Source organism: Anolis carolinensis, unplaced genomic scaffold (genome assembly GCF_035594765.1).
Source record: "Anolis carolinensis isolate JA03-04 unplaced genomic scaffold, rAnoCar3.1.pri scaffold_9, whole genome shotgun sequence".
In the NCBI taxonomy this organism is placed as follows: domain Eukaryota; kingdom Metazoa; phylum Chordata; class Lepidosauria; order Squamata; family Dactyloidae; genus Anolis; species Anolis carolinensis.
In genome coordinates, this window is record NW_026943820.1 from 27,824,360 (window position 1) to 27,839,381 (window position 15,022).

At 40.6% G+C, this 15,022-nt stretch overlaps 1 protein-coding gene across 2 annotated transcripts in view; it reads right to left on the minus strand.

The window, feature by feature from the left end:
• hydin (HYDIN axonemal central pair apparatus protein) overlaps positions 1-12,443 on the minus strand; it is a 160,276-nt gene extending 147,833 nt beyond the window's left edge. For both annotated transcript variants that reach the window (XM_062961682.1, XM_062961683.1), the window contains exons 1-5: positions 12,302-12,443; positions 6,090-6,233; positions 5,319-5,444; positions 2,484-2,603; positions 1,038-1,172 (exon numbers count right to left, since the gene is read on the minus strand). In XM_062961682.1, coding sequence (XP_062817752.1) covers positions 1,038-1,172; positions 2,484-2,603; positions 5,319-5,444; positions 6,090-6,212 — 504 coding nt within the window. In that variant the 5' untranslated portion in view covers positions 6,213-6,233; positions 12,302-12,443. The remainder of the gene's footprint in view (positions 1-1,037; positions 1,173-2,483; positions 2,604-5,318; positions 5,445-6,089; positions 6,234-12,301) is intronic.
• Positions 12,444-15,022: the final 2,579 nt, after the last annotated feature.

Here is a 15,022-nt window from a genome sequence, read left to right on the forward strand (position 1 = left end):
TTCCTCCTGAGCCAGGACCCATTTAGGTAATTGTCTTACAATCCTAAGGCAGATCCCATTCTCCTGGATTCTCAGTTCAAAGGCAGCCTTGAAGAGATAGAACCATCACCTACTCTAGAGCTGAAGAGTAGGCCATCTGAAATGCTATGGCTATCTCCTCCTGCAGAATGCTGGAGCTTGTATTTATTTATTTATTTATTTTACAGCATTTATATTCCGCCCTTCTTTCTCACCCCGAAGGGAACTCAGGGCGGATCACATTACACATATAGGCAAACATTCAATGCCTTTTAACATAGAACAAAGACAAGACAAACATAGGCTCCGAGTGGGCCTCGAACTCATGACCTCCTGGTCAGAGTGATTCACTGCAGCTGGTTACAGCTGGCTTGCTCTCCAGCCTGCGCCACAGCCCGAGCCCATTGTAGTTTAAGAGAAGGAAGTATCATGTATTTCATCAACCTGAAGCAGAATTTGTCAACGCAAACCTTCAAGCAATATTAAAGTACTGTCTATAGTATGTGAGCAATACTTGCAATAAACAGCAAACGCAGGAGCTTCTTTCTATAGGTTCTCTTTTGTTGCAATTATTTACAGTATTCAAAGCTCCCACCAGAATCCTCCAATTCACCATACATCAGCACATCACCCAACCCCAACTTACTCTGTTTGTGTTCTTATATATAAACTTGCATGATGCAATGTGCCATTCATGCACATTCATTAACTTATACACCTGATGCAAACCTAACTTCAGGGTTTCGTTCTCATGCTTATTCCCTGCAGCTGTGATTCAGCTCTTGAAATACTTAAAATAAACCAGCATCTTATCTTCAAAATAAGTTGGTATATTTTAAAACTCCAACAGGAAGGACCTTTAAAATGCCCAGGCAGACAGCCCCTGGGCCTCGCTAAACTACAAGCCCCGGGAATCGGTAAGAGGAGGCAGCAACAGGGTTTCAAATGGGATGCATACTCTCAGTTTACTCTCAGCTCTAGTGTGATAATACACTATATAGTCAAAGTGGCCACTTTACCTTGTTCTCTTCGGGGGTGAAGAGGATGTGGAATGTCGATGGCATGCCGGGTGCAACCTTGTTACACACATCATTGGGGCTGATGACTTTGAAGTAGGGGGAGCTCTCCAGGACGATTTTCACCAGCCGCGGAATCTGCAGGGAAACACATGGAATACGGAGAAGCTGGAAGCAGTGCCATGAGCCCCCAAGGCACACGTTCTCTTGCCCTCACCCTGCTTTTTTCACCTTAATTCCTTTAAAAACATAAGTGGCTGCAAAGGAAGTACCTGGTTTGTATGAACAGCACTTTTCTCTATTTTCCCTGAATGCTTGGGGGCTGAAAGGCCCCATTAAGAAATTATAATGATAATGGTGATGATGAGAATAATAGTAACTGTAATAATAATAGTAGCACTATGTAAGAATATTTGAAAAATGTTCTGTTCCTAGTTTGAAACTGTTATTTCCTGTTTAATTGTGCAGTCCTTCTTTTGAAAGTAGTTGCTATACTCCAGAAACTTGGTTGTTTCTGTGGCACCACAAACTTTGTTGAATTGGTTGAGATAAGATATTAATTGGAAAACCAGAGCAAAATGTGCTGCTGGATGTCCCTCCCTTAAAGACATTTTTTTTTGCAATTTAATAAACTTTTCCCATGTTTTAAAGATAGAACCAATTAGGAAATGACATTTATCACCCAGGAACAACATGGTGTTACATCGTTATTATTATTTTATTGACACAAATACACAGTATGACACAGCAAACGACATATATATGCTGGATTTTGTATTACAAAATCACGAGTCAAACACTTCCCAAGTGTCTAGGACTGTGTGATGTATTTTCGGATGATGCGTTCCGATCCCAATAAGGTGGCCTTTTGCAGTTGTTGTTGTTATTATTATTATTATTATTATTATTATTATCACCATTATATTATTACTATCATTGTATTATCATCATCATTATTGTTATATTATCATTATTATTGTTCGTGTTATGTTATTACTATTATCATATTATTATAATCATATTAATATTATTATCATTATATTAATATTTGCACAATAAATTGCAATGCTCTGGCTGGGCAGATGCTAGGGAGAGGGAAAGGCCCTTGCTATTCCTAGCCTTCCTTGCCCAGAGAGAGATCCATTGGGAATGGGCTATGGGGCAGGGAAGAGAGTCTTGCCAGAAAGGCCGCTGGACACCAAGATGGGCTGGGAAATGGCCAGGAGGCTACAAGTTGTGCAAGGGGTTGGGATTCAAATTCCCGCTTGGCCCTGGAGAGCCCTTGGGTGACATTGGGCCAATTGCATCCTACGCCGCACAGAAAGACCATGGCGGCCAGCCTCCACCGAAGAAACCTTGCTTGTGTTGGCCTGAGAGAACAACACAAAAATCCCTGGGATCCTTTCTACCTGCGTCCCAATCCCAACAACATTAAAGTTCTTTTAGTACCTTGTCATTGTTCCGCAGAATCAGTGGCACTTGATAGGGCTCACAAGGGATGAAATTCTGGAAAATGACCTCCGATGGGAACGGCTGGAAGAGGCTCTGGTCCAGATCAACCGAAGAGAACTGAAGAGACAAAGAGGGGACATTTCCGGACTTAGGAGTGGAGTGGGGCAGCGCCATTTTACGGTGGGAGGCAACTTTTGTATGCTTGACTTTAGAGCAGGCATGGGCCAACTTTGGCCCTCCCTCCAGGTGTTTTGGACTTCAACTCTCATAATTCCTAACAGCCACTATTAAGAATTGTGAGAGTTGAAGTCCAAAACACCTGGAGGGAGGGCCGAAGTTGGCCCATGTCTGCTTTAAGGTAAAGCTATATGCCATTATAGAAGCCTTGACCCTACTTTCTTAGTCTCTTGAACCGTCTCTCTGCCCAGCAAAAGGGAGACATCCATCAGGCAACATTGTTTACTAACCAGAAAGCTTTGCTCATTGCATGGCAGGGAATCCCTGGCAGAGACAGACAGGAGCCCTTGTATATTTGTGTGAAATCACACATCCTCACAGCTAGGAATCCCTTTGCTGACCTGGATGCCCTCCATATCAAGGGAGTGCCAATAGGGAACCATTTGCACGGCTTGGGAAAAAAGCCCTTGACAGATCCACCCGGAGCTCCTGATCTGTTAAATCAATCCTTAAAGCGTAATTGAAATGCTTATTTTAAAATGCATACCACGTTGTTTCAAAATAACAACAAACATTTCTCCTTACAGGCAGTCCTCGAGTTACAAACATCTAACTTACAAAAGACTCCTCCTTAAGAACGGAGTGAAGACAACAGGAAGTGAGAGAAATCTACCTTTAAGAAGGGAAATCCACTCCTGGAAGAATTATTATCATAGGGAGATAGGGCGGGATATAAATAAGGTTTTATTATATTTGTGTGTGTGTGTGCGCGCGTGCATGTCAACTTGAGCACAAAGCTACAGAACCCGTCTTATTCATAACTTGGGGACTCCCTGTACTTTGTTGCCAGTCCTTTCTAGCATTAAAAACATTATGAATTTAAATTTGAAATAGTGTTATGAAACCGCCTGAATTTTTTCATGAAATGATAAACCATTGAGCGTGAAACCATTAACAGTGGCACACATGTTCCCATGCTCTGGCCATGGCTTTCCTTCACTCTGATCGTAGATTCTCCATTCCTGGTGGATTGATGTAGCACTTGATTGATATTTAGCCTTGATCGAGAGATCACTGCTGCATCCTTCTCATCCAGTAGTATAAATGCATCAGTCTGCCTTATAGATCCTATAATGTAGAACTTCTTGTAAAGTTTCTTGGTCTATGTGACATAATTTGCACATTTTGGTAATTCCATGGTGAGCTCTACCTATTAGACAGAGTGGGACAATTGCTTCAGGCAGTAGATGCTGTTGGGACAGGTGCCTTGCTGTTCCCTTTGTTAAAGGATAGAGATGCATGCATCGCACAGTCTTTCTTGGCTTCCGAAACTTCCCTCCAGATGCCCTGGAGAAAGCTAGCCTATTTCAAGCGTCCAAGTAACCTTTTCCGTATGAATGCAGAACGGCGGTTTTCTCTCTGGCTCTCCTTCCAGCGGAGAGTCAGCCAAGCCATGCTGGAAGAGTCGCCATTCTGGCCTGCCTCCAGGATCCACTGGCAGATGGGGCTTTGCTGGAAAAAGGGCAACTCGGCCTCCGTAGAGGGCCCAGGTCTTCCTCAGCCCTATGCAGCTGGCATTCCCTTTCATTCGTATCACCATGCAAATTGCTGCCTGCAATACTTTCAGAGCAAGGGGACAGAAGCCACCAAGAATGGACAACTGCCCAAGTTCCAACAGGCCACAAGATGCAGAATGGCACCCCTTTCGCCTACAAATGCCACTATGGCCAAGACTGGACTGGCTAGAAAATCAGAGCAAAGCAGCCTGTCGCAGACATCAGTGCATTGGAACAGCAAAGGATCAATTACACTATGTAACAAAATTTGATCTCACTGTTCTGTTAACGGGATCATGATCTAACCCTGCATTGGGAAACTTAAGGATCAACACAATCACCTCCATCCTCTTTTATTCTGTAAATCAGTGATTCCCAAAGTGGGCTCTACCACCCCTTGGTGGGTGCTGCAGCAACTCAGGGGGGCGGTGATGGCACCTATTAGGACACGGGGCGGGCCAGGGGAGGGGCAGGGCCTTTTCCCAAGTGCCGGAGACAGAGCTGAGCACGTGAGGCGCCTGTTAGGACACAGGGGGTGGAGCTAGAGGAGTGGGCGTGGCTTCTTCCCAAGAGCCTGAGACAGGGCTGAGGATCTATACCTCTCCTGAGGAGCTTGCTGGGACACAGAGGGTGGAGCTAGGGAAGGGGGCGTGGCTTCCTTCCAAGAGCCCGAGACAGGGCTGAGCATCTATATTTCTCCTGAGAGACCTTTTAGGACTAAAGGGCAGGGCTGCGGCAGGGGCAGGGCCTCTTCCCAAGAGCACGAGGCAGGGCTGAGCCTCTGTATACCTCCCCTGAGGTGCTTGTTAGAACACAGGGTCGGGGTATAGAGGTTCAACCCTGTCAGGCACTTGGGAAGAGGCCCCGCCCCCTCCTCTAGCCCCGCCCCCTGTGTCCTGGCAGGGATAGAAGCTCAGCCCTGCCTCAGAGCTTATAACTCCGCCCATCCCAGTCCTGGCCGCCCAGATCATCTCTCCCAGTAGTTTAATGTAGATATTAAATAAATAAATCTATCCAAGATCTGCTTTCTTTGCTTTGGAGAAGTGGAGTTTTGGTAGAAGGAGGGGAGACCTCATAAGCGAGGGGAAAGGGATGCTACCTTCTGGTGTGAGGTTTCGCTCATGTCCAAAAGCTGCACAATCCGGGGCCGGCGCATCTCGCGAGTGCAGGCCAGCCTCTGCTCCGTGGTGAGAGACATCTCTTTCAAGAAGGCAGATGGAGTCAACTGTAAATAGTAACAATCAAGACAAATGCTTGCATTGCCAAAGGCTTTCCTTATCAAACCCAGCAAAATAATACACAAATATTGCTGCCAAGGAAGTCCTTACTCTCCAGTGATTTCTTAAACTCTTAAAACAGATACATATCAGGTTCCTCTTCTGCTCCTCCTAGGGAAATTTCTATTGAAAATAGCATCGATTGCAAGCCATTTCGGAAGTCTGCAAGATTTCCCTCTCTCATGTTGTTTGGAGCAAGCAATTAAAGAGCAAAGCAATGCAAATCCAGACCTCTTTCAGGGAGAGTCTGGTGGGAATAATGATCTTTAGAGGTACATAGCTTTTCCGTACGTGTTGTGAGAATATAAAATTTCATTGTTGTTGCTGTGTGCCTTCAAGTCATTTTTGACTTACAGCAACCCCAAAGTGAACATTATCATAGGGTTTTCTTGGCATGTTTTGCTCAAAAGAGGGCTGTGCTTGCCTTCCTCTGAGGCTGAGAGAGTGTAACTTGCCCAAGGCCACCAAATGGGTTTCCATGGCTGAGCGGGGATTCAGACCCTGGACTCCAGAGTCAGAATCACTTAGTACGTCTTAAATAAATATGTGTGTGTATGTGTGTGTGTGTGTGTGTGTGTATGTAGGAAACCTACCGGGGCATCCTTCTTCTTCTCTTCTCTGACCAGCTTTGGATTGCGAGGGGCCACCACTTTGCTTTGACAACCGTCCAACAACGAGGAGGGACATGGCGGTTTCGACGACTGGTCTGTGAGCATCTTGGCTGAATCGATCAGAGCCTGCGGAGGAAAAACCATGAAAAAGTTAGGACTTTATCCCACATGATTAGTAAAGCATTGTAGTTCATAATTTAAAACTAGTGACTTCATCACACACAATTCTCTCTGCATTTCATACATACTGCCGGAGCCCAATGCTTTAATATTATTATTATACTCCGCTTTATCTCCCCAAAAGGGACTCAATGCAGCTTGACATAAAGGCATTAGTATACAATTTAAAATATATAAATATGCAAGCATTAAAACAGAATTAAACACAAGCAGCACTAAAAAAAATCACAATTAAAATCCATCAAAATATATTCAAAACCCTGATGAACAAATGGATTCCTTTTTGTAAGAAAGGAGATTCCCGCTGAATATCAGGAAGGAATTCTGACATTTAACAAGGAAACTGAGGCCCCTTCTACACTGCCATATAATCCAGGTTATCAAAGTAGTTAATCCACATTATCATCTTTGAACTGGATTATAGGAGTCTGCACTGCCATATAATCCAGTTCAAAGCAGATAATCTGGATTTTATATAGCAGTGTAGATGGAGCTTGACTTCCTCAAAAAACAAATGTCTTATTATGATCACGAATGGCTGCCAAGTAGTCAGCACCAAAGGAAAGCTACCTGGAAAAGGTCTTCTGATTTTTTTTGCTTTCACTTCCAACCCATTGGTTGTGTGTTTTGTTGTAAAAGAGAAAAGTTAGTCCCCCCCCCCATTTGTGTGTGTGTGTGTGTGTGTGTGTGTGTGTGTGTGTGTGTGTGTGTGTAATCTGCAATGCTGCCCTTGAAGGCTTTCTATCCCTTTTGCCTGAATGCTGCTTTATTCAGCTTAGAGCAAGGGTCGGCAGAAACAGTCTCAATCAGATCCCAGTCTCCCTGTCCACTTGACAGGAACTTAGTGGGCTTACTGGGAGAAGAAGCCCTTGCTTAAACTGTTCAGTATTCCGACTGGGAACCAGAAGTTGTTCAGACTCATTCAAAGGGCTACAAAATGTTCCTGTAAATATGATCTCCATCAAGCATGAAATTGCAGCAGTCGCTCAGAGTATTATCCTGTGGAAAATTAGGGCTACCTATTAAGCTCCTGGTGCCAAAAACACGCTATAATACAAATGAGAACTTGGGAAGCAATCAGTATTCAAAATATTTGAAAATTGAAAGCAGCAGCCCTACAGACACACTCACCGAGATTTCAGTGTCACTGAAAACAGGGAGCTTGCAATCTGAGGAGACGTTTTATTATAGGGAAGGCAATCTGATTATGGGAATATTTTGTTTAGAGCTGTTATTAAGGAAACAGAAAGTGGTTCTCATGAAGATCTGCTAAGGATGGACTCTGAAAGGAATATGGAGGAGACAGGAGCATTACCTATAACTCAACGATTACAGTTATTAAGAGATAGTGTAAAGCAGAGACAAATTCGTTGTTCCCAGAGGCTTAAACATAAACAAAGAGAATCCAGGTGTGAGAAAGAGTAATGTCATGGGTAAGAATTAAGAGATTAAGCATTTTGAGATCATGTTTGTTGGGAGATTAATATTGGATTTTGATGGGTCAAATCGCCTGTCTTGGGAGCTCCAAGTTTGGAGTTCTGCTCTTTGATAATGTATCTTGCTTTCCTGATCAATGTCCTTGACTAAATTACAAGTTTTGGTTCAAATGTTCAAGCCATTGGATCTAGTTTTGCTTTAAGTGTTGAAACCCCTGGATTACAGTTTCTTGTTTTTACATTTTAAGAATTTGGATTCATATTCAGAGTTGGTCCCTACTATTGGTTATGCTCAAGAATACCAAGCTTATGGACATAATGCTGAAAATGCTTTTACAGATTGGTTTTTGATTGTACCTTAGTGATTGCTTAGGCTGCTGTATTTGCAATGACTTTTGTATTATTGTCTACTCATTTTTTGAATCTGCCTTTTCTGTTATATACTCTTTTCTTAATAAATTTATCCTTTATAGTTGAACTGTGTGGTGTTTGGGTGAAAAAGAGCCACGCAGGCAGCTGGGCTGCAACACTCCCATGCAGAGTGCATTACAGCAGGGGTCCCCAAACTAAGGCCTGGGGGCTGTCATTTACCTGGCCCCTGCCCTCAGTTTTATAATCTAATATTTTTATATCAGTTTTAATAATATAATATTGTATATGCATATAATATTGATAGAAATATTACAATGTAATACTAATAATAATACCATATAATAATATTAATTATATATTATATATTACATGTAATATTACTAATAATATAGTGGTATAATTCAATATAGTAATATATAATGCTAATATTGTTCTATGCTAATAATATAATATATTGTATATAGATATAAATTGTAAGCTGCTCTGAGTCCCCTTCGGGGTGAGAAGGACAGGATATAAATGTAGTAAATAAATAAATAATAAATAAATAAATTTTGACTTAGGCTCGCCCAAAATCTGAAATGACTTGAAGGCACACAACAACAATAATCCTAATTAACTTGACTATCTTGTTGGCCAGAAGCAGGTCCACACTTCCCATTGAAATCCTGATCGGTTTGAGTTGGTTAAAATTGTTTTTATTTTTAAATATTGTATTTTTCTTTCATTGTTGTTGTTGTTTTTGCACTACAAATAAGACATATGCAGTGTGCATAGGAATTTGTTCATTTTTTTTCTTCAAATGATCATTTGGCCCCTCAACAGTCTGAAGGATTGTGGACCGGCCCTATGCTTCAAAAGTTTGAGGACCCCTGCATTACAGTAATAAAAAACGGGAGATGATTAAGGCATGTCCCATCATAGCCAGGTGACATACTCATTTTAGCTTCTTTCATCTGCTTTAAAAAACAAACCCTAATTAAATAATGGGAATGTATATGTGTGCTTCTCCCACTCTTGCAAAGCCTGAGCCCTCACCAACGGAGCCTGCAAAAGCGGGGCAGATAAAGATCTCCCTCCACTAAGCGGCTTCTTGATCAAGGGAAGGAGCAACGAATGCAAGGAGAAAAAGGCCTAATTAAGCCGCACAGCAGCCGGGTAATGAAGCCCCGGACAACTCTGCCGAATACATTGAACCCCAGGCCTCATTTTTCACTGTAAGATCTCTTGAAAGCAGCAAAAGAACAAACAGGAAACGAGGATTAGAGATTTGATTTGTGCCTTAAAATGCCACACAGAGCCACCGTGACGTTACAAATATCAAGAGGGTCGGTGCATCCAAAGAATGGTGCAGACAAGTCTCCAAAGGCCCAAAAGCCTTCCGAAAAAAGGACTAAAAAAGGGTAGCAGGCACTCTGATCTCATCTCTGATCGTTCCACAGGAGGTATCCAAATATCCATCTCTTCAGTCATATTTGAGTTCAGACATGACATACAGGAAGAATGTGTAAGGTTGGGAGAATTAGGCCCCTCCTAAACTGCCATATAATCCAGATTATCAAAGCAGACAATCCACATTACCAACAGATTTCTCCATTTGTTGTCGAGGCACAATGACCTCCTGCCAAGATCTATAGTTTGCCAAAGGCTCCGCAAAAAATAGATTATCGGGAACGTACCAGTGGCAGCTTCACACACCCCCCCCCAAGACTTTTATTGTTCTAACCCTTTAATAAATTGTATATCTTTTCCTTGACTTTCGGTGTAACGTGTATCTTTCCGTGTTCCATTTCTTATATATAAACTGTATAAGCTTCTTTATAAAATGTAACAAGATGTAGCCCAGGAACTGTCACCTTTTCATAACCCTGCTAAGCTATTTCAGTGAGAACAAGAAGGTTAGACAAATCCCTCTGGCTGTTACCCAAGCCAGGTATTCGTCAAAATCCATTCTTCATATAAGCAGAGATCGATAGTTTCCCATGTCAGCTCAGACAAGCCCAGATTTATTTGTCTAGTTAATGGTTCACTTGAGGCTGAGAGATTGCTGATAATGAAAACAGAAGCTCAGAATATATACATTTGATTTAATGTTCCCCTGTTTCTTCTTGCTTGGTTGTTTAATGGGCTTTGGGTCTGTCTATTCCCCTGATTCCCAATGTGGAGCAATTTGACTGGGCAGAGGGGAGGTTCCAGAATTAGTTATTAGCACTGATTTTTATTTTATTTTTTTTGCATTTTTTATGGATCTAGGGATCTTATATATACTATATAAATATATTTTGTAATATACACATTTTTCAAATTAAAATAAGAATGTCAGTTGGTGCCAATGGCAACTGAGGAGGAAAGCCAACTGAGCAGCTAACAGAGAGGAAGGAGTGGGGGAGAGCATAAAGTAGGGAGATTTGTGAGTTTTAAAAGCTATTTTACATGTATTTATTATATTTTACACACACATACATATGTGTGCGCGTGTATATATAATTTTTAATCTATCATCTAAGTGTGGGATTGTTAGCCGCCTTGAGCTCCCATGAGGTGGAAGGCAGGGTATAAATAAAGTTAATAATAATAGTATGTAACAACATTTCAAAACATGTCTGTTTTTGGTTTGAAAGAGTTATTCCTGTTTACGCAGACCTTACTTTGAAACAATGTTGTTTTTCTGTCTGTCACAAACTATATTGAATGTAGTTTCCAATGAGATATTCATTGGAAAACTAGGGCAAAATGTGCTGCCGGATATCTCTCCTGCAAAAACAAAGTTTTGGCAGTTTAATCAACTTTTCCCATGTTTTTATGATAGAACCAATTTGGAAATAATGGCATTTATAACCCGGGAACAGTGTTTTTTTAAGATTAGAAGTCACACAAAATATATAGAAATATATACTACTACAGTAGAGTCTCACTTATTCAACACTCGCTTATCCAACGTTCTGGATTATCCAACGCATTTTTGTAGTCAATGTTTTCAATATAACGTGATATTTTGGTGCTAATTTTGTAAATACAGTAATTACAACATAACAGTACTGCGTATTGAACTACTCTATCTGTCAAATTTGTTGTATAACATGATGTTTTGGTGCTTAATTTGTAAAATCATAACCTATTTTGATGTTTAATAGGCGTTTTCTTAATCTCTTCTTATTATCCAACATATTCGCTTATCCAACATTCTGCCGGCCCGTTTATGATGGATAAGTGAGACTCTACTGTACTACTACTACTACTATGAATAATAATAATAATAATAATAAGCTCCCAAAGATTTCTTGGAGGCCTCCCTTGGACAGCTCTAGATTTTCCTTAATCCCTCCTTATAATCCAACATATTCGTTTATCCAAAGTTCTGCCAGCTCATTTATGTTGGATAAGTGAGACTCTACTGTACATAGAATTACTGCATATTGAGCTACTTTTTCTGTCAAATTTGTTGTCTAACATGATGTTTTGGTGCTTAATTTGTAAAATCATAACCTAATTTGATGTTTAATAGGTTTTTCCTTAATCCCTCCTCATTATCCAACATTTTTGCTTATCCAACATTCTGCTGGCCTGTTTATGTTGGATAAGTGAGACTCTACTGTAGATAGAATTACTGCATATTGAGCTACTTTTTCTGTCAAATTTGTTGCATAACATGTTTTGGGGCTTAATTTGTAAAATCATAACCTAATTTGATGTTTAATAGGCTTTTCCTTAATCCCTCCTTATTATCCAACATATTCGCTTATCCAACGTTCTGCCGGCCCGTTTATGTTGGATAAGTGAGACTCTGCTGTAGATAGAATTACTGCATATTGAGCTACTTTTTCTGTCAAATTTGTTGTATAACATGATGTTTTGGTGCTTGATTTGTAAAATCTTAACCTAATTTGATGTTTAATAGGCTTTTCCTTAATCCCTCCTTATTATCCAACATATTCGCTTATCCAACGTTCTGCCGGCCCGTTTATGTTGGATAAGCGAGACTCTGCTGTATTAGGCTGATTTGTCTCCCACTTTTTCCTCTCGTAAAAGAAGACTCAAAAGAGATAAAACCTGAAGCAAATAAAGACTGAAGTACAACTGACGGACTTGACTGAAGGCCCCAAAAGAAGGCCTCACGCACTTCCCAAAAGAAAGCCCTTCTTCTTCTTCTTTTTCCTCAAAAGGAAGGAAGGAAGGAAGGAAGCTTCAGCCTGGGCCCAGACTTACTTCTTGGGGCCTTCCTCCTCCTCCTCCTCTTCCTCTTCTTCCTCCAAGACTTGCTCTCGAGAAGACCCAGGCCTGGCTCTCCTCTTTTCTGTGGTACTTTGCAGACTGTTTCCCTTGGTCCCCATGGCAACCGGCACTTCCTCTTGGCAGGTGCCGGCTTGGCGTTGCCTGGCAACCAAACACCCGCCTTGCAGATGCCCCAGGGAGGCCTTGGGGAACTTAATACTAGTAGTAGTATTATCAGCATCATTGTTATCATTATTACAGTAGAGTCTCACTTATCCAACACTCGCTTAGCCAACATTCTGGATTATCCAACGCATTTTTGTAGTCAATGTTTTCAATACATCGTGATATTTTGGTGCTAAATTCGTAAATACAGTACAGTAGAGTCTCACTTATCCAACATAAACGGGCCGGCAGAACGTTGGATAAGCAAATATGTTGGATAATAAGGAGAGATTAAGAAAAAGTCTATTAAACATCAAAATAGGCTATGATTTTACAAATTAAGTACCAAAACATCATATTATACAACAAATTTGACAGAAAAAAGTAGTTCAATACGCAGTAATACTATGTAGTAATTACTGTATTTACGAATTTAGCACCAAAATATCATGATATATTGAAAACATTGACTACAAAAATGCGTTGGATAATCCAGAACGTTGGATAAGTGAGACTCTACTGTAATTACTACATAGCATTACTGCATATAAAACTACTTTTTCTGTCAAATTTGTTGTATAACATGATTTTTTGGTGCTTAATTTCTAAAATCATAACCTAATTTGATGTTTAATAGGCTTTTCCTTAATCTCTCCTTATTATCCAACATATTCACTTATCCAACGTTCTGCCGGCCCGTTTATGTTGGATAAGTGAGACTCTACTGTATTATTGTTATTATTATTATTATTATTATTATTATTATTATTATTATTATTATTATTACAGCCATCCAAAGGAGGCTTTCAAGGAACTCTTGGAAACACATTGTTGTTGTTATATATTATGGTTATATAAACACACACACACACACACACATATATATATTGTTGTTGTTGTTGTTATTATTATTATTACAGAATCTGGAGCTGTCCAAGGGAGGACTCCAGGAACCCTTGCAAACACATTATTATTATTATTATTATTATTATTATTATTATTATTATTATTATTATTATTATTTTATGACACAGCAAACAAAATAGACATGCTGGATTTTGTATCACAAAATTATTATTATTATTATTAATATTATTATTATTATTATTATTATTATTATTATTATTAATATTATTACAGCCACATGGAGCTGCCCCAGGGAGGCCTCCAAGGAACCTTTGGGAACGCAATAACATTATTATTATTATTATCATCATCATCATCATCATCATCATCACAGTGTTGTTGTTGTTGTTGTTGTTGTTATTATTATTATTATTATTATGCAGGCCTGCCAAGGTGAAGGTTACCAAATCATGTGTATATATCTTCTCTGCATAGATCTATATGTCAGTTTGGCAAAAACATGGTGCTCAAAGTCCCCAAAGTTCCTCAGATCCATTCTTTTCACATTCCCTTTTTTCAACCACATCCTTGGAGGATTTCATTTTGCGAGACGTATCTCAATAAGACTTTTTGCAATGTAAATTGGTAGAAAGGGAGGTAACAATAATGTGAATAATCCAAATTTGTGCTTGCCGTTCTAGAGGGATTCTAATTTTTGCTTCTCATAGACTTGGAAGGGGGATTTGGTTAACCAGTTAAAATTTGTGAGTAAACCTGTTTGGGTTTTTTTTTGGGGGGGGGGGGGTTGAACCCCTAAAGCACTCCCTTGGCTATGGGCTTGGGTCCAACTACATCTATTCTATAGTGCAATTTATGATCCTACATAAATTACTAGTATGGAGAGATACAGTTCTGAATTGAAAGGATAAATTGTTCTATATTGGGGCCTTTTTTCTTCAATTAAGGGGAATGGAAAGGAGCCTTTGGAGAAGCTGCTGCCTGCTCTCCGTCTCACCAAGGAGGCACTGGGCTGGAAAGAGTGAAATATTTATATACATGCAGCCATAGCCTTTCCTCAATTATTAATGCCGATGTTCAGCTACATGCAAAGGTCTCTTTTGGAGGGTTGCCATGGAGGGGAACATCCCACCGTTGCACCAAGGTCTATTGTCTGGGCTCCTCTTCCCAGTCCAGAAGACAAGCCTTCGCCGAGATAACTGTTAGTGCCAGCTCCCCAGGACAGTTAAAAGTTTGTTGTTGTTGTTGTTGTTGTTACAAAATAAACCCAAACAATTACCGTCTGATCAGCCTCACGTTGATACCATGCAAGATTTTGGAAAGATCATTAAGGAAGTGGTCTGCAAACACTTAGAAAGGAATGCAGTCATCGCTAATTTTTTTTTTTCATGTTAGGAACCACTTGAGAAACTGCAAGTCACTTCTGGAGTGAGAGAATTGGCCGTCTGCAAAGACGTTGCCAAGGAGACGCCCGAATGTTTTTGATGTTTTTACCATCCTTGTGGGAGGCTTCTCTCATGTCCCCTCATTGAGCTGGAGCTGATAGAGGGAGCTCACCCGCACTCTCCCCGGGTGGGATTTGAACCTGGCAGCTTGCAGATCAGCAGCCCAACCTTCAAGTCACAAGACTTTAACCCACTACACCACCGGGGGCTCCTATAGTCATCGCTAATAGTCAACATGGAT